General features: G+C 59.9%; 2 protein-coding genes across 3 annotated transcripts in view; one reads left to right on the forward strand and one right to left on the reverse strand.

Moving 5' to 3' along the window:
• The window catches only part of LOC140722508 (NACHT, LRR and PYD domains-containing protein 3-like), an 863,879-nt gene that overhangs the window by 845,098 nt on the left and 832 nt on the right, over positions 1 to 17,949 (forward strand). For both annotated transcript variants that reach the window (XM_073037233.1, XM_073037232.1), the window contains 3 exons: positions 14,562 to 14,648; positions 17,368 to 17,538; positions 17,694 to 17,861. In XM_073037233.1, the coding sequence (XP_072893334.1) occupies positions 14,562 to 14,648; positions 17,368 to 17,538; positions 17,694 to 17,861 (426 nt within the window). The remainder of the gene's footprint in view (positions 1 to 14,561; positions 14,649 to 17,367; positions 17,539 to 17,693; positions 17,862 to 17,949) is intronic.
• The window catches only part of LOC140722503 (cell adhesion molecule CEACAM1-like), a 392,933-nt gene that overhangs the window by 301,099 nt on the left and 73,885 nt on the right, over positions 1 to 17,949 (reverse strand). The window lies entirely within an intron of this gene.

The raw sequence follows: 17,949 nt of genomic DNA on the forward strand, positions 1-17,949 counted from the left end.
TCCTCCTGCGGCATCTCTCTCCCCCATCCCCCTTCCTCCTGCGGCATCTCTCTCCCCCATCCCCCTTCCTCCTGTGGGATCTCTCTCCCCCATCCCCCTTCCTCCTGTGGGATCTCTCTCCCCTATCCCCCTTCCTCATGTGGGAACTCTCTTACCCATCCCCCTTCCTCCTGTGGCATCACTCTCCCCCATCCCCCTTCCTCCTGTGGGATCTCTCTCCCCCATCCCCCTTCCTCCTGCGGCATCTCTCTCCCCCGTCACCCTTCCTCCTGTGGGATCTCGCTCCCCCATCCCCCTACCTCCAGTGGGATCTCTCTCCCCCATCTCCCTTCCTCCTGTGGGCTCACCCTTCCCCATCCCCCTTCCTCCTGAGTGATCTCTCCCCCCGTCCCCCTTCCTCCTGTTGGATCTCTCTCCCCTATCCCCCTTCCTCCTGTTGGATCTCTCTCCCCTGTATCCCTTCCTGCTGCGGCATCTCTATCCCCCGTCCTCCTTCCTCCTGTGGGATCGCTCTCACCCGTCCCCCTTCCTCCTCTGGGATCCCTCTCCCCCATCCCCCTTGCTCCTGTGGGATCTCTCTCCTCCATCCCCCTTCCTCCTGCGGCATCTCTCTCCCCCATCCCCCTTCCTCCTGTGGCAACTCTCTCCCCCATCCCCCTTCCTCCTGTGGGATCTCTCTCCTCCATCCCCCTTCCTACTGCGGCATCTCTCTCCCCCATCCCCCTTCCTCCTGCGGCATCTCTCTCCCCCATCCCCCTTCCTCCTGTGGCATCTCTCTCCCCCATCCCCCTTGCTCCTGCGGCATCTCTCTCCCCCATCCCCCTTGCTCCGGCGGCATCTCTCTCCCCCATCCCCCTTCCTCCTGCAGCATCTCTCTCCCCCATCCCCCTTCCTCCTGTGGCATCTCTCTCCCCCATCCCCCTTCCTCCTGCGGCATCTCTCTCCCCCATCCCCCTTCCTCCTGTGGCATCTCACTCCCCCATCCCCCTTGCTCCTGCGGCATCTCTCTCCCCCATCCCCCTTCCTCCTGCGGCACCTCTCTCCCCCATCCCCCTTCCTGCTGCGGCACCTCTCTCACCCATCCCCCTTCCTCCTGAGGGATCTCTCTCCCCCATCACCCTTCCTCCTGCGGCACCTCTCTACCCCATCCCACTTCCTCCTGTGGCATCACTCTCCCCCATCCCCCTTGCTCCTGTGGGATCTCTCTCCCCCTTCCCCCTTCCTCCTGTGGGATCTCTCTACCCCTTCCGCCTTCCTCCTGCGGCATCTCTTTCCCCCATCCCCCTTCATCTTGTGGGATCTCTCTGCCCCATCCCCCTTCCTCCTGTGGGATCTCTCTCCCCCATCCCCCTTCCTCCTGCGGCATCTCTCTCCCCCATCCCCCTTCCTCCTGCGGCATCTCTCTCCCCCATCCCCCTTCCTCCTGTGGGATCTCTCTCCCCCATCCCCCTTCCTCCTGTGGGATCCCTCTCCCCCATCCCCCTTGCTCCTGTGGGATCTCTCTCCTCCATCCCCCTTCCTCCTGCGGCATCTCTCTCCCCCATCCCCCTTCCTCCTGTGGCAACTCTCTCCCCCATCCCCCTTCCTCCTGTGGGATCTCTCTCCTCCATCCCCCTTCCTACTGCGGCATCTCTCTCCCCCATCCCCCTTCCTCCTGCGGCATCTCTCTCCCCCATCCCCCTTCCTCCTGTGGCATCTCTCTCCCCCATCCCCCTTGCTCCTGCGGCATCTCTCTCCCCCATCCCCCTTGCTCCGGCGGCATCTCTCTCCCCCATCCCCCTTCCTCCTGCAGCATCTCTCTCCCCCATCCCCCTTCCTCCTGTGGCATCTCTCTCCCCCATCCCCCTTCCTCCTGCGGCATCTCTCTCCCCCATCCCCCTTCCTCCTGTGGCATCTCACTCCCCCATCCCCCTTGCTCCTGCGGCATCTCTCTCCCCCATCCCCCTTCCTCCTGCGGCACCTCTCTCCCCCATCCCCCTTCCTGCTGCGGCACCTCTCTCACCCATCCCCCTTCCTCCTGAGGGATCTCTCTCCCCCATCACCCTTCCTCCTGCGGCACCTCTCTACCCCATCCCACTTCCTCCTGTGGCATCACTCTCCCCCATCCCCCTTGCTCCTGTGGGATCTCTCTCCCCCTTCCCCCTTCCTCCTGTGGGATCTCTCTACCCCCTTCCGCCTTCCTCCTGCGGCATCTCTTTCCCCCATCCCCCTTCATCTTGTGGGATCTCTCTGCCCCATCCCCCTTCCTCCTGTGGGATCTCTCTCCCCCATCCCCCTTCCTCCTGCGGCATCTCTCTCCCCCATCCCCCTTCCTCCTGCGGCATCTCTCTCCCCCATCCCCCTTCCTCCTGTGGGATCTCTCTCCCCCATCCCCCTTCCTCCTGTGGGATCTCTCTCCCCTATCCCCCTTCCTCATGTGGGAACTCTCTCCCCCATCCCCCTTCCTCCTGCGGCATCTCTCTCCCCCGTCACCCTTCCTCCTGTGGGATCTCGCTCCCCCATCCCCCTACCTCCTGTGGGATCTCTCTCCCCCATCCCCCTTCCTCCTGCGGCATCTCTCTCCCCCGTCACCATTCCTCCTGTGGGATCTCGCTCCCCCATCCCCCTACCTCCTGTGGGATCTCTCTCCCCCATCTCCCTTCCTCCTGTGGGCTCACCCTTCCCCATCCCCCTTCCTCCTGAGTGATCTCTCCCCCCGTCCCCCTTCCTCCTGTTGGATCCTATCCCCCTTCCTCCTGTTGGATCTCTCTCCCCTGTCCCCCTTCCTGCTGCGGCATCTCTATCCCCCGTCCTCCTTCCTCCTGTGGGATCGCTCTCACCCGTCCCCCTTCCTCCTCTGGGATCTCTCTTTCCCGTCCCCCTTTCTCCTGCGGCATCTCTCCTCCCCCATCTCCTTTCCTCCTGTGGGATCTCTCTGCCCATCTCCCTTCCTCCCGTGGGATCTCTCTCCCCCATCCCCATTCCTCCTGTGGGATCTCTCTCCCCCATCCCCATTCCTCCTGCGGCATCTCTCTTCCCCATCCCCCTTCCTCCTGCGGCATCTCTCTCCCCCGTCACCCTTCCTCCTGTGGGATCGCGCTCCCCCATCCCCCTACCTCCTGTGGGATCACTCTCCCCCATCTCCCTTCCTCCTGTGGGCTCACCCTTCCCCATCCCCCTTCCTCCTGTGGGCTCACCCTTCCCCATCCGCCTTCCTCCTGAGTGATCTCGCTCCCCCCATCCCCCTCCCTCTTGTGCGATCCCTCTCCCCCATCCCCCTTTCTCCTGTGGGATCTCTCTCCCCCATTCCCTTCCTCCTGTGGGATCTCTCTCCCCCTTCCCCCTTCTGCTTGTGCGATCCCTCTCCCCCCATCCCCCTTCCTCCTGTGGGATCTCTCTCCCCCATCCCGCTTCCTCCTGTGGGATCACTCTCCCCCATCCCCTGCCACATGTGCGATCCCTCTCCCCCATCCCCCTTCCTCCTGTGGGATCTCTCACCCCCATCCCCCTTCCTCCTGTCGGATCTCTCTCCCCCATCCGCCTTCCTCCTGAGGCAGCTCTCTCCCCCATCCCCCTTTGTTCTGTGGGATCTCATTCCACCATCCCCCTTCCTCCTGAGGCAGCTCTCTCCCCCATCTCCCTTCCTCCGGTGGGAACTCTCTCCCCTATCCCCCTTCCTCCTGTGGGATCTCAATCCCCCATCCCCCTTCCTCCTGAGGCAGCTCTCTCCCCCATCCCCCTTCCTCCTGAGGCAGCTCTCCCCCCATCCCCCTTCCTCCTGTGGGATCTCTCTCCCCCATCTCCCTTCCTCCTGTGGGATCCCAATCCCCCATCCCCCTTCCTCCTGAGGCAGCTCTCTCCCCCATCCCACTTCCTCCTGTGGGAGCTCTCTCCCCCATCCACCTTCGTCCTGTGGGTTCTCTCTCCCTCATCCCCCTTCCTCCTGAGGCAGCTCTCTCCCCCATCCCCCTTCGTTCTGTGGGATGACTCTCCCCCAGCCCCCCTTCCTCTTGTGGGAACTCTCTCCCCCTTCCCCCTTCCTCCGTGGGGATCTCACTCCCCCATCCCGCTTCCGCCTGAGGCACCTCTCCCCCATCTCCCTTCGTTCTGTGGGATTTCTCTCCCCCATCTCCCTTCCTCCTGTGGGAACTCACTCCCCCATCCCCCTTCCTCCTGTGGGAGCTCTCTCCCCCATCCCCCTTCCACCTGTGGGATCTCTCTCCCCCATCCCCCTTCCTCCTGTGGGATCTCACTACCCCATCCCCCCTTCCTGCTGTGGGATCACTCTCCCCCATCCCCCGTCCTCCTGTGGGATCTCTCTCCGCGATCCCCCTTCCTCTTTTTGGAACTCTCTCCCCCCATCCCCCTTCCTCTTGTGGGTTCTCTCTCCGCCATCCCCCCTTCCTCCTGTGGGATCGTCTCTCCCCCATCCCCCTTCCTCCTGTGGGATCTCTCTCCCCCATCCCCCTTCCTCCTGTCGGATCTCTCTCCCCCATCCCCCATCCTCCTGAGGCAGCTCTCACCCCCATCCCACTTCGTTCTGTGGGATCACTCTCCCCCATCCCCCTTCCTCCTGTGGGATCTCACTCCCCCATCCCCCTTCCTCCTGAGGCAGCTCTCTCCCCCATCTCCTTCCTCCTGTGGGATCTCAATCCCCCATCCCCCGTCCTCACTGTGGGATCACTCTCCCCCATCCCCCTTCCTCTAGTGGGATCTCTCTCCCCCCGTCCCCCTTCCTCTTGTGCGATCCCTCTCCCCCATCCCCCTTCCTCCTGTGGGATCTCTCTCCCCCATCCCGCTCCTCCTGTGGGATCTCCCTCCGCCATCATCCTTCCTCCTGGGGGATCTCTCCTCCCCCATCCCCCTTCCACCTGTCGATCTCTCTCCCCCATTCCCCCTTCCTCCTGAGGCAGCTCTCTCCCCCCATCTCCCTTCCTCCTGTGGGATCTCAATCCCCCATCCCCCTTCCTCCTGAGGCAGCTCTCTCGCCCATCCCACGTCCTCACTGTGGGATCTCACTCCCCCATCCCCCTTCCTCCTGTGGGAGCTCTCTCCCCCATCCACCTTCCTCCTGTGGGATCTCTCTCTGCCATCATCCTTCCTCCTGTGAGATCCCCTCTCCCCATCCCCCTTCCTCCTTGAGGCAGCACTCTCCCCCATCTCCCTGCCTCCTGTGGATCTCTCTCCCCCATCCCCCTTCCTCCTGTGGGAGCTCTCTCCCACATCTCCCTTCGTTCTGTGGGATCTCTCTCCCCCATCCCTCTTCCTACTGTGGGATCTCACTCGCCCCATCCCCCTTCCTCCTGAGGAAGCTCTCTCCCCCATCCCACTTCCTCCTGTGTGATCTAACTCCCCCCATCCCCTTCCTACTGTGGGACCTCTCTCCCCCATCCCCCGTCCTCATGTGGGAGCTCTCTACCCATCCCCCTTCGTCCTGTGGGACTCTCTCCACCTTCCGCCTTCCTGCTGTGGGATCTCTCTCCCCCTTCCCCCTCCCTCTTGTGCGATCCCTCTCCCCCATCCCCCTTTCTCCTGTGGGATCTCTCCTCCCCATCCCCCGTCCTCCTGTGGGATCACTCTCCCCCATCCCCCTTCCCCTAGTGGGATCTCTCTCCCCCTTCCCCCTTCCTCTTGTGCGATCCCTCTCCCCCTTCCCCCTTCTGGTTGTGCGATCCCTCTCCCCCATCCCCCTTCCTCCTGTGGGATCTCTCTCCCCCATCCCGCTTCCTCCTGTGGGATCACTCTCCCCCCATCCCCTCCCTCTTGTGCGATTCCTCTCCCCTATCCCCCTTCCTCCTGTGGGATCTCTCTCCGCCATCATCCTTCCTCCTGTGGGATCTCTCACCCCATCCCCCTTCCTCCTGTCGGATCTCTCTCACCCATCCCCCCTTCCGCCTGAGGCAGCTCTCTCCCCCATCTCCCTTTCTCCTGTGGGATCTCAATCCCCCATCCCCCTTCCTCCTGTGGGATCTCGCTCCCCCATCCCCCTACCTCCTGTGGGATCTCTCTCCCCCATCCCCCTTCCTCCTGCGGCATCTCTCTCCCCCCGTCACCATTCCTCCTGTGGGATCTCGCTCCCCCATCCCCCTACCTCCTGTGGGATCACTCTCCCCCCATCCCCTCCCTCTTGTGCGATTCCTCTCCCCTATCCCCTTCCTCCTGTGGGATCTCTCTCCGCCATCATCCTTCCTCCTGTGGGATCTCTCACCCCATCCCCCTTCCTCCTGTGGGATCTCTCTCCCCTATCCCCTTCCTCATGTGGGAACTCTCTCCCCCATCCCCCTTCCTCCTGCGGCATCTCTCTCCCCCGTCACCCTTCCTCCTGTGGGATCTCGCTCCCCCTCCCCCGACCTCCTGTGGGATCTCTCTCCCCAGCCCCCCTTCCTCCTGCGGCATCTCTCTCCCCCGGCACCATTCCTCCTGTGGGATCTCGCTCCCCCATCCCCCTACCTCCTGTGGGTCTCTCTCCCCCATCTCCCTTCCTCCTGTGGGCTCACCCCTTCCCCATCCCCCTTCCTCCTGAGTGATCTCTCCCCCCCGTCCCCCTTCCTCCTGTTGGATCTCTCTCCCCTATCCCCCTTCCTCCTGTTGGATCTCTCTCCCCTGTCCCCCTTCCTGCTGCGGCATCTCTATCCCCCGTCCTCCTTCCTCCTGTGGGATCGCTCCTCACCCGTCCCCCGTCCTCCTCTGGGATCTCTCTTTCCCCGTCCCCCCTTTCTCCTGCGGCATCTCTCTCCCCCATCTCCTTTCCTCCTGTGGGATCTCTCTGCCATCTCCCTTCCTCCCGTGGGATCTCTCTCCCCCCATCCCCCTTCCTCCTGTGGGATCTCTCTCTCCCCCCATCCCCATTCCTCCTGCGGCATCTCTCTTCCCCATCCCCCTTCCTCCTGCGGCATCTCTCTCCCCCGTCACCCTTCCTCCTGTGGGATCTCGCTCCCCCATCCCCCTACCTCCTGTGGGATCACTCTCCCCCATCTCCCTTCCTCCTGTGGGCTCACCCTTCCCCATCCCCCTTCCTCCTGTGGGCTCACCCTTCCCCATCCGCCTTCCTCCTGAGTGATCTCGCTCCCCCATCCCCCTCCCTCTTGTGCGATCCCTCTCCCCCATCCCCCTTTCTCCTGTGGGATCTCTCTCCCCCATTCCCTTCCTCCTGTGGGATCTCTCTCCCCCTTCCCCCTTCTGCTTGTGCGATCCCTCTCCCCCATCCCCCTTCCTCCTGTGGGATCTCTCTCCCCCATCCCGCTTCCTCCTGTGGGATCACTCTCCCCCATCCCCTGCCACTTGTGCGATCCCTCTCCCCCATCCCCCTTCCTCCTGTGGGATCTCTCACCCCCATCCCCCTTCCTCCTGTCGGATCTCTCTCCCCCATCCGCCTTCCTCCTGAGGCAGCTCTCTCCCCCATCCCCCTTCGTTCTGTGGGATCTCATTCCACCATCCCCCTTCCTCCTGAGGCAGCTCTCTCCCCCATCTCCCTTCCTCCGGTGGGAACTCTCTCCCCTATCCCCCTTCCTCCTGTGGGATCTCAATCCCCCATCCCCCTTCCTCCTGAGGCAGCTCTCTCCCCCATCCCCCTTCCTCCTGAGGCAGCTCTCCCCCCATCCCCCTTCCTCCTGTGGGATCTCTCTCCCCCATCTCCCTTCCTCCTGTGGGATCCCAATCCCCCATCCCCCTTCCTCCTGAGGCAGCTCTCTCCCCCATCCCACTTCCTCCTGTGGGAGCTCTCTCCCCCATCCACCTTCGTCCTGTGGGTTCTCTCTCCCTCATCCCCCTTCCTCCTGAGGCAGCTCTCTCCCCCATCCCCCTTCGTTCTGTGGGATGACTCTCCCCCATCCCCCTTCCTCTTGTGGGAACTCTCTCCCCCTTCCCCCTTCCTCCTGTGGGATCTCACTCCCCCATCCCGCTTCCGCCTGAGGCACCTCTCCCCCATCTCCCTTCGTTCTGTGGGATTTCTCTCCCCCATCTCCCTTCCTCCTGTGGGAACTCACTCCCCCATCCCCCTTCCTCCTGTGGGAGCTCTCTCCCCCATCCCCCTTCCACCTGTGGGATCTCTCTCCCCCATCCCCCTTCCTCCTGTGGGATCTCACTACCCCATCCCCCTTCCTCCTGAGGCAGCTCTCTCGCCCATCCCACGTCCTCCTGTGGGATCTCACTCCCCCATCCCCCTTCCTCCTGTGGGAGCTCTCTCCCCCATCCACCTTCCTCCTGTGGGATCTCTCTCTGCCATCATCCTTCCTCCTGTGCGATCCCTCTCCCTGATCCCCCTTCCTCCTGAGGCAGCTCTCTCCCCCATCTCCCTGCCTCCTGTGGGATCTCTCTCCCCCATCCCCCTTCCTCCTGTGGGAGCTCTCTCCCACATCTCCCTTCGTTCTGTGGGATCTCTCTCCCCCATCCCTCTTCCTACTGTGGGATCTCACTCGCCCATCCCCCTTCCTCCTGAGGAAGCTCTCTCCCCCATCCCACTTCCTCCTGTGGGATCTCACTCCGCCATCCCCCTTCCTCCTGTGGGATCTCTCTCCCCCCATCCCCCTTCCTCCTGTCGGATCTCTCTCCCCCATCCCCCATCCTCCTGAGGCAGCTCTCACCCCCATCCCACTTCGTTCTGTGGGATCACTCTCCCCCATCCCCCTTCCTCCTGTGGGATCACTCTCCCCCATCCCCCTTCCTCTAGTTTGATCTCTCTCCCCCTTCCCCTTTCCTCTTGTGCGATCCCTCTCCACTATCCCCCTTCCTCCTGTGGGATCTGTCTCCCCCATCCCTCTTCCTACTGTGGGATCTCACTCCCCCATCCCCCTTCCTCCTGAGGAAGCTCTCTCCCCCATCCCCCTCCCTCCTGTGGGATCTCTCTCCCCCATCCCCCTTCCTCTTGTGGGTTCTCTCTCCGCCATCCCCCTTCCTCCTGTGGGATCTCTCTCCCCATCCCTATTCCTCCTGTGGGATCTCACTCCCCCATCGCCCTTCCTCCTGAGGCAGCTCTCTCCCCCATCCCACTTCCTCCTGTGGGATCACTCTCCCCCATCCCCCTTCCTCTTGTGGGATCTCTCTTCCACATCCCCCTTCCTCCTGGGGGAACTCTCTCCGCCATCATCCTTCCTCCTGTGGGATCTCTCTCCCCCATCCCCCTTCCACCTGTCGGATCTCTCTCCCCCATCCCCCTTCCTCCTGAGGCAGCTCTCTCCCCCATCTCCCTTCCTCCTGTGGGATCTCAATCCCCCATCCCCCCTTCCTCCTGAGGCAGCTCTCTCCCCCATCCCCCTTCGTTCTGTGGGATCTCACTCCACAATCCCCCTTCCTCCTGAAGCAGCTCTCTCCCCCATCTCCCTTCCTCCTGTGGGATCTCAATCCCCCATCCCCCTTCCTCCTGAGGCAGCTCTCTCGCCCATCCCACGTCCTCCTGTGGGATCTCACTCCCCCATCCCCCTTCCTCCTGTGGGAGCTCTCTCCCCCATCCACCTTCCTCCTGTGGGATCTCTCTCTGCCATCATCCTTCCTCCTGTGCGATCCCTCTCCCCCATCCCCCTTCCTCCTGAGGCAGCTCTGTCCCCCATCTCCCTGCCTCCTGTGGGATCTCTCTCCCCCCATCCCCCTTCCTCCTGTGGGAGCTCTCTCCCACATCTCCCTTCGTTCTGTGGGATCTCTCTCCCCCATCCCTCTTCCTACTGTGGGATCTCACTCGCCCATCCCCCTTCCTCCTGAGGAAGCTCTCTCCCCCATCCCACTTCCTCCTGTGGGATCTCACTCCCCCATCCCCCTTCCTCCTGTGGGATCTCTCTCCCCCATCCCCCTTCCTCCTGTCGGATCTCTCTCCCCCATCCCCCATCCTCCTGAGGCAGCTCTCACCCCCATCCCACTTCGTTCTGTGGGATCACTCTCCCCCATCCCCCTTCCTCCTGTGGGATCTCTCTCCCCCATCCCCCTTCCTCCTGTCGGATCTCTCTCCCCCATCCCCCTTCCTCCTGAGGCAGCTCTCTCCCCCATCCCACGTCCTCCTGTGGGATCTCACTCCCCCATCCCCCTTCCTCCTGTGGGAGCTCTCTCCCCCATCCACCTTCCTCCTGTGGGATCTCTCTCCGCCATCATCCTTCCTCTTGTGCGATCTCTCTCCCCCATCCCCCTTCCTCCTGTGGGATCTCTCTCCCGCATCCCCCTTCCTCCTGAGGCAGCTCTCTCCCCCATCGCCCTTCCTCCTGTGGGATCCCAATCCCCCATCCCCCTTCCTCCTGAGGCAGCTCTCTCCCCCATCCCACTTCCTCCTGTGGGATCTCACTCCCCATCCCCCCTTCCTCCTCAGGCAGCTCTCTCCCCCATCCCCCTTCGTTCTGTGGGATCACTCTCCCCCATCCCCCTTCCTCTTGTGGGATCTCTCTTCCACATCCCCCTTCCTCCTGTGGCAGCTCTCTCCCCCATCCCCCTTCGTTCTGTGGGATCTCACTCCACAATCCCCGTTCCTCCTGAAGCAGCTCTCTCCCCCATCTCCCTTCCTCCTGTGGGATCTCAATCCCCCATCCCCCTTCCTCCTGAGGCAGCTCTCTCGCCCATCCCACGTCCTCCTGTGGGATCTCACTCCCCCATCCCCCTTCCTCCTGTGGGAGCTCTCTCCCCCATCCACCTTCCTCCTGAGGCAGCTCTCTCCCCCATCTCCCTGCCTCCTGTGGGATCTCTCTCCCCCATCCCCCTTCCTCCTGTGGGAGCTCTGTCCCACATCTCCCTTCGTTCTGTGGGATCTCTCTCCCCCATCCCTCTTCCTACTGTGGGATCTCACTCGCCCATCCCCCTTCCTCCTGAGGAAGCTCTCTCCCCCATCCCACTTCCTCCTGTGGGATCTCACTCCCCCATCCCCCTTCCTCCTGTGGGATCTCTCTCCCCCATCCCCCTTCCTCCTGTCGGATCTCTCTCCCCCATCCCCCATCCTCCTGAGGCAGCTCTCACCCCCATCCCACTTCGTTCTGTGGGATCACTCTCCCCCATCCCCTTTCCTCCTGTGGGATCACTCTCCCCCATCCCCCTTCCTCTAGTTTGATCTCTCTCCCCCTTCCCCTTTCCTCTTGTGCGATCCCTCTCCACCATCCCCCTTCCTCCTGTGGGATCTGTCTCCCCCATCCCTCTTCCTACTGTGGGATCTCACTCCCCCATCCCCCTTCCTCCTGAGGAAGCTCTCTCCCCCATCCCCCTCCCTCCTGTGGGATCTCTCTCCCCCATCCCCCTTCCTCTTGTGGGTTCTCTCTCCGCCATCCCCCTTCCTCCTGTGGGATCTCTCTCCCCATCCCTATTCCTCCTGTGGGATCTCTCTCCCCCATCCCTCTTCCTACTGTGGGATCTCACTCGCCCATCCCCCTTCCTCCTGAGGAAGCTCTCTCCCCCATCCCACTTCCTCCTGTGGGATCTCACTCCCCCATCCCCCTTCCTCCTGTGGGATCTCTCTCCCCCATCCCCCTTCCTCCTGTCGGATCTCTCTCCCCCATCCAACATCCTCCTGAGGCAGCTCTCACCCCCATCCCACTTCGTTCTGTGGGATCACTCTCCCCCATCCCCCTTCCTCCAGTGGGATCACTCTCCCCCATCCCCCTTCCTCTAGTTTGATCTCTCTCCCCCTTCCCCTTTCCTCTTGTGCGATCCCTCTCCCCCATCCCCCTTCCTCTTGTGGGATCTCTCTTCCACATCCCCCTTCCTCCTGGGGGAACTCTCTCCGCCATCATCCTTCCTCCTGTGGGATCTCTCTCCCCCATCCCCCTTCCACCTGTCGGATCTCTCTCCCCCATCCCCCTTCCTCCTGAGGCAGCTCTCTCCCCCATCTCCCTTCCTCCTGTGGGATCTCAATCCCCCATCCCCCTTCCTCCTGAGGCAGCTCTCTCCCCCATCCCCCTTCGTTCTGTGGGATCTCACTCCACAATCCCCCTTCCTCCTGAAGCAGCTCTCTCCCCCATCTCCCTTCCTCCTGTGGGATCTCAATCCCCCATCCCCCTTCCTCCTGAGGCAGCTCTCTCGCCCATCCCACGTCCTCCTGTGGGATCTCACTCCCCCATCCCCCTTCCTCCTGTGGGAGCTCTCTCCCCCATCCACCTTCCTCCTGTGGGATCTCTCTCTGCCATCATCCTTCCTCCTGTGCGATCCCTCTCCGCCATCCCCCTTCCTCCTGAGGCAGCTCTCTCCCCCATCTCCCTGCCTCCTGTGGGATCTCTCTCCCCCATCCCCCTTCCTCCTGTGGGAGCTCTCTCCCACATCTCCCTTCGTTCTGTGGGATCTCTCTCCCCCATCCCTCTTCCTACTGTGGGATCTCACTCGCCCATCCCCCTTCCTCCTGAGGAAGCTCTCTCCCCCATCCCACTTCCTCCTGTGGGATCTCACTCCCCCATCCCCCTTCCTCCTGTGGGATCTCTCTCCCCCATCCCCCTTCCTCCTGTCGGATCTCTCTCCCCCATCCCCCATCCTCCTGAGGCAGCTCTCACCCCCATCCCACTTCGTTCTGTGGGATCACTCTCACCCATCCCCCTTCCTCCTGTGGGATCTCTCTCCCCCATCCCCCTTCCTCCTGTCGGATCTCTCTCCCCCATCCCCCTTCCTCCTGAGGCAGCTCTCTCCCCCATCCCCCTTCCTCCTGTGGGAGCTCTCTCCCCCATCCACCTTCCTCCTGTGGGATCTCTCTCCGCCATCAGCCTTCCTCTTGTGCGATCTCTCTCCCCCATCCCCCTTCCTCCTGTGGGATCTCTCTCCCGCATCCCCCTTCCTCCTGAGGCAGCTCTCTCCCCCATCGCCCTTCCTCCTGTGGGATCCCAATACCCCATCCCCCTTCCTCCTGAGGCAGCTCTCTCCCCCATCCCACTTCCTCCTGTGGGATCTCACTCCCCATCCCCCTTCCTCCTCAGGCAGCTCTCTCCCCCATCCCCCTTCGTTCTGTGGGATCACTCTCCCCCATCCCCCTTCCTCTTGTGGGATCTCTCTTCCACATCCCCCTTCCTCCTGGGGGAACTCTCTCCCCCTTCCCCCTTCCTCCTGTGGGATCTCACTCCCCCATCCCCCTTCCTCCTGAGGCAGCTCTCTCCCCCATCTCCCTTCCTCCTGTGGGATCTCAATCCCCCATCCCCCTTCCTCCTGTGGCAGCTCTCTCCCCCATCCCCCTTCGTCCTGTTGGATCTCTTTCCCGATTCCGCTTTCCTCCTGTGGGATCTCTCTCCCCCATCCTCCTGTGGGATCTCACTCCCCCATCCCCCTTCCTCCAGAGGCAGCTCTCTCCCCCATCCCACTTCCTCCTGTGGGATCTCACACCCCCATCCCCCTTCCTCCTGTGGGAGCTCTCTCCCCCATCCCCCTTTGTCCTGTGGGATCTCTCTCCCCCATCCCCCTTCCTCCTGCGGGATCTCTCTCCCCCATCCCCCTTCCTCCTGCGGGATCTCTCTCCCCCATCCCCCTTTGTCCTGTGGGATCTCTCTCCCCCTTCCGCCTTCCTCCTGTGGGATCCCTCTCCCCCATCCCCATTCCTCCTGTGGGAGCTCTCTCCCCCATCCCCCTTCCTCCTGTGGGATCTCTCTCCCCCTCCCCCCTTCCTCTTGTGCGATCCCTCTCCCCCATCCCCCTTCCGCCTGTGGGATCTCTCTCCCCCATCCCCCTTCCTCCTGTGGGAGCTCTCTCCCCGATCCCCCTTCCTCCTGTGGGATCTCTCTCCCCCTTCCCCCTTCCTCCTGTGGGATATCTCTCCCCCTTCCCCCTTCCTCCTGTGGAATCCCTCTCCCCCATCCTCCTTCCTCCTGTGGGAGCTCTATCCCCCATCCCCCTTCCTCCTGAGGCAGCTCTCTCCCCCATCCCACTTCCTCCTGTGGGATCTCACACCCCCATCCCCCTTCCTCCTGTGGGATCTCTCTTCCACATCTCCCTTCCCCTTGTGGGATCTCTCTTCTCCTTCCCCCTTCCTCTTGTGGTATCTCTCTGTCCCATCCCCCTTCCTCCTGTGGGATCTCTCTTCAGCATCCCCCTTCCTCTTGTGGGATCTCTCTTCCACATCCCCCTTCCTCTTGGGGGAACTCTCTCCCCCATCCCCCTTCCTCCTGTGGGATCTCTCTCCCCCATCCCCCTTCCTCCTGTGGGATCTCTCTCCCCCATCACCCTTCCTCTTGTGGGATTTCTCTTCCACATCCCCCTTCCTCCTGTGGGATCTCTCTCCCCCATCCCCCATCCTCGTGGGATCTCTCATCCACATCCCCCTTCCTTCTGTGTCTTTCCATCCTTTACCTTAGGTGATGTGTCTTCCTCCATCTCCATTCGACATTTCCCGATTCTCAAATCTTCCTCACTGTTTGACTTTCTCCCCTTCACCCCCACCCTTTCCGACTGTCTCACGTCAGGAACACTTTTCTAACCATCAGGGAATGAGAGAGAATATGTGGAGTTTACAGGGTCACACCGACAGACGAAATTACTGACATTCGGTGAATTCATTGGAGCTGGGCAGTGAGGGACATTGACAGTGATGGGAACTACGATCAGTGAATTAATAAAGGGTTTAATGTTCCCTGAAATATCCGAGTGAGAGAAATGCCCTCAGACCCACGGTTTTAATCACTATGTTCATCAATTTGTCTGTTTGTGTTTAGACTCGGGGGGAATGACCTGGGAGATTCAGGAGTGAAACTGGTGTCTGCGGCTCTGAGGAACCCGGAGTGTAAAATACAGGGACTGGGGTAAGTACCAGACTGTGGGAGATTGTGTTTACAGTCACTGGGTGTCTGACACTGAACATTAATGTGATCAGTAATTGTGTTACTGATAAACACTGGGGATTTGTACCATCTCCTGTCTCTCTGTGTCCTTCACCCTCACTCTCTCTCATCTCCAGGCTGGAGAATGTCGGTCTCACAGATTCTGGTGTCGAGGATCTCGCCTCCGCTCTCAGTACAACCCATCACTGACGGGGCTGGACCTGATATCAAACTTGCTGACAGACTAGCCTTATAATCTTCCAGATTCATATCATTACCTAGTTTTTGAACCTTTTGGAAGCTCTTCTTTTCTTCTTCACTAGATTTACAACAGCCTTTGTGCACCACGGATCTTGTACCCTACCATCCTTTCCATGTCTCATTGGAACGTATCTACTCAGAACCCCACGCAAATATCCCTTGAACATTTTCTACATTTCTTTGGTCCATTTCCCCGAGGACATCAATTTCCAATTTATGCTTACAAGTTCCAGCCTGATAGGCTCATAGTTCTCCTTACTCCAATTAGAGGTTTCCCTAACTTACCTGTTCCTATCCCTCTCTAATGCTATGGTAAAAGAGATAGAATTGTGATCACTATCTCCAAAATGCTCTCCCACTGAGAGACCTGACACCTGGCCAGGTTCATTTCCCAATACCGGATCAAGTGCAGCCTCTCCTCTTGTAGGCTTATCTACATATTGTGTCAGGAAACCTTCCTGAACACACCTAACAAACTCCACCCCGTCAAAACCCTTCACTCTAGGGAGATGCCAATCAATAATTGGGAAATTAAAATCTCCCACTTCAACAACCCTGTTATTGTTACTCCTTTCCAGAATCTGTCTCCCTATCTGCTCCTCGATGTCCTTGTTCCTGTTGGGAGGTCTATACAAAACACCCAGTAGAGTTATTGACCCCTTCCTGTTCCTAACCTCCACCCACAGAGACTGTAAACAACCCCTCCATGACGTCCTCCTTTTCTGCAGCCGTGACACTCTCTCTGATCAACAGTGCCATGCCCCCACCTCTGTGGCCTCCCTCCCTGTCCTTTCTGAAACATCTAAAGCCGGGCACTCGAAATAAACATTCCTGTCCCTGCACCATCCGAGTCTCTGTAATGGCCACCACATCATATCTCCAAGTACTGATCCGATCCACGCTCTAAGCTCATCCGCTTTGTTCACAACACTCCTTGCATTAAAATAGACACACCTCAAACCATCGGTCTGAGAGCGTCCCTTCTCTATCACCTGCCTATCCTCCCTCTCGCGCTGTCTCCAAATTTTCTCTATTTGTGAGCCAACCTCCCTTTCCACCATCACGTCATTTCAGTTCCCACCCCCTCCCAGCAATTCTAGTTTAAATTCTCCCCAATAGCCTTAGCAAACCTTTCCACCAGGATATCGGTTTCCCTGGCATTCAAGTGCAACACGTCCTTTTTGTGCAGGTCACAGCTGCTCCAAAGGATGTCCCAGTGATCCAGAAATCTGAATCCCTGCCTCCTGCTCCAATCCCTCAGCCACGCATTCATCCTCCACCTCATTCTATTCCTATTCTCACTGTCGCGTGGCACAGGCAGTAATCCCGAGATTACTACCTTTGCCGGTCCTGCTTCTCAACTTCCTTCCTAACTCCCTGTAGTCTGTTTTCAGGACCTCTTCCCTTTTCCTACCTATGTCACTGGTACCAATATGTACCACGACCTCTGGCTGTTCTCCCTCTCACTGCAGGATATCTTGGACATGTTCTGAAACATCCCGGACCCTGGCACCTGGGAGGCAAACGACCATCCGCGTTTCTTTCCTGCGTCCACAGAGTCGTCTATCTGGCCCTCAAACGACAGAGTCACCTATCACTACTGACTTCCTCTTCCTTTCCCTGTCCTTCTGAGCCACAGGGCCACTGTTACCTCCACCAGGTAGGCTGTCCCCACCCCTCTCCAGCAGTACTTGAACAGGGGTACTTATCGTCAAGGGGAATAGCCACAGGGGTACTCTCTAGTACCTGCTTCTTGCCCTTCCCTCTCCTGACTGTGACCCACTTCTTCAGTCTCCCGTGGCCCCGGTGTGACCACCTGCCTGTAACTCCTCTCTATCACCTCCTCGCTCTCCCTGACCAGACGAAGGTCATCGAGCTGCATCTCCAGTTCCCTAACTCGGTCCCTAAGGAGCTGCAGCTCGACACACCGGGTGCAGATGTTGCCGTCCCGGAGGCTGGGAGTCTCCAGGATCTCCCACATCTGACACCGAGCACAGAAAACCAGCCTCACACACATACTCTCTGTCTGTATTGTAAACAGATAACCTACCTCGCCTCGACCCTTTATCGCCGAAGCCCCGTTGATCCAAAACCTTCCGACTCCGTCTCCCGCTCCTCTGACGCTCGGTCTGGAAATCTGTCTTCCTTTTAAACTCTTCTCGCTCTTCTCACTGGCCGACTTGCACAGTCGTGCTGCAGAAAAATAAATCAGTAATTGTGTTACTGATAAACACTGGGGATTTGTACCGTCTCCTGTCTCTCTGTGTCCTTCACCCTCACTCTCTCTCATCTCCAGGCTGGGGGAGATTGTGTTTACAGTCACTGGGTGTCTGACACTGAACATTAATGTGATCAGTAATTGTGTTACTGATAAACACTGGGGATTTGTACCGTCTCCTGTCTCTCTGTGTCCTTCACCCTCACTCTCTCTCATCTCCAGGCTGTGGAGAGTCGGTCTCACAGATTCTGGGGCCGAGGATCTCGGCTCCGCTCTCAGTACAAACCCATCACTGACGGATCTGGACCTGAGTCGTAATAAACTGGGAGATTCAGGAGTGAAACTGGTGTCTGCGGCTCTGAGGAACCCGGAGTGTAAAATACAGACACTGCGGTAAGTACCAGACTGTGGGAGATTGTGTTTACAGTCACTGGGTGTCTGACACTGAACATTAATGTTATCAGTAATGGTGTTACTGATAAACACGGGGGATTTGTACCGTCTCCTGTCTCTCTGTGTCCTTCACCCTCACTCTCTCTCATCTCCAGGCTGTGGAGAGTCGGTCTCACAGATTCTGGTGCCGAGGATCTCGTCTCCGCTCTCAGTACAAACCCATCACTGACGGATCTGAACCTGGGATCAAACTCTCTGACAGACCGATCTGTCCCCACTCTCCGCCGCCTCATACTGACCCTCCCGAGTCTGGAGCTGATCCGGTGAGTGTTTGTGTTAATGTTCAATGTGATAAAATATCAGCGGATCCGCGGGTTTTCTGGTGATATTTGTCTGTGAGTGTTGTTGAAA

This window comes from Hemitrygon akajei, unplaced genomic scaffold (assembly GCF_048418815.1).
Source record: "Hemitrygon akajei unplaced genomic scaffold, sHemAka1.3 Scf000078, whole genome shotgun sequence".
NCBI lineage: Eukaryota > Metazoa > Chordata > Chondrichthyes > Myliobatiformes > Dasyatidae > Hemitrygon > Hemitrygon akajei.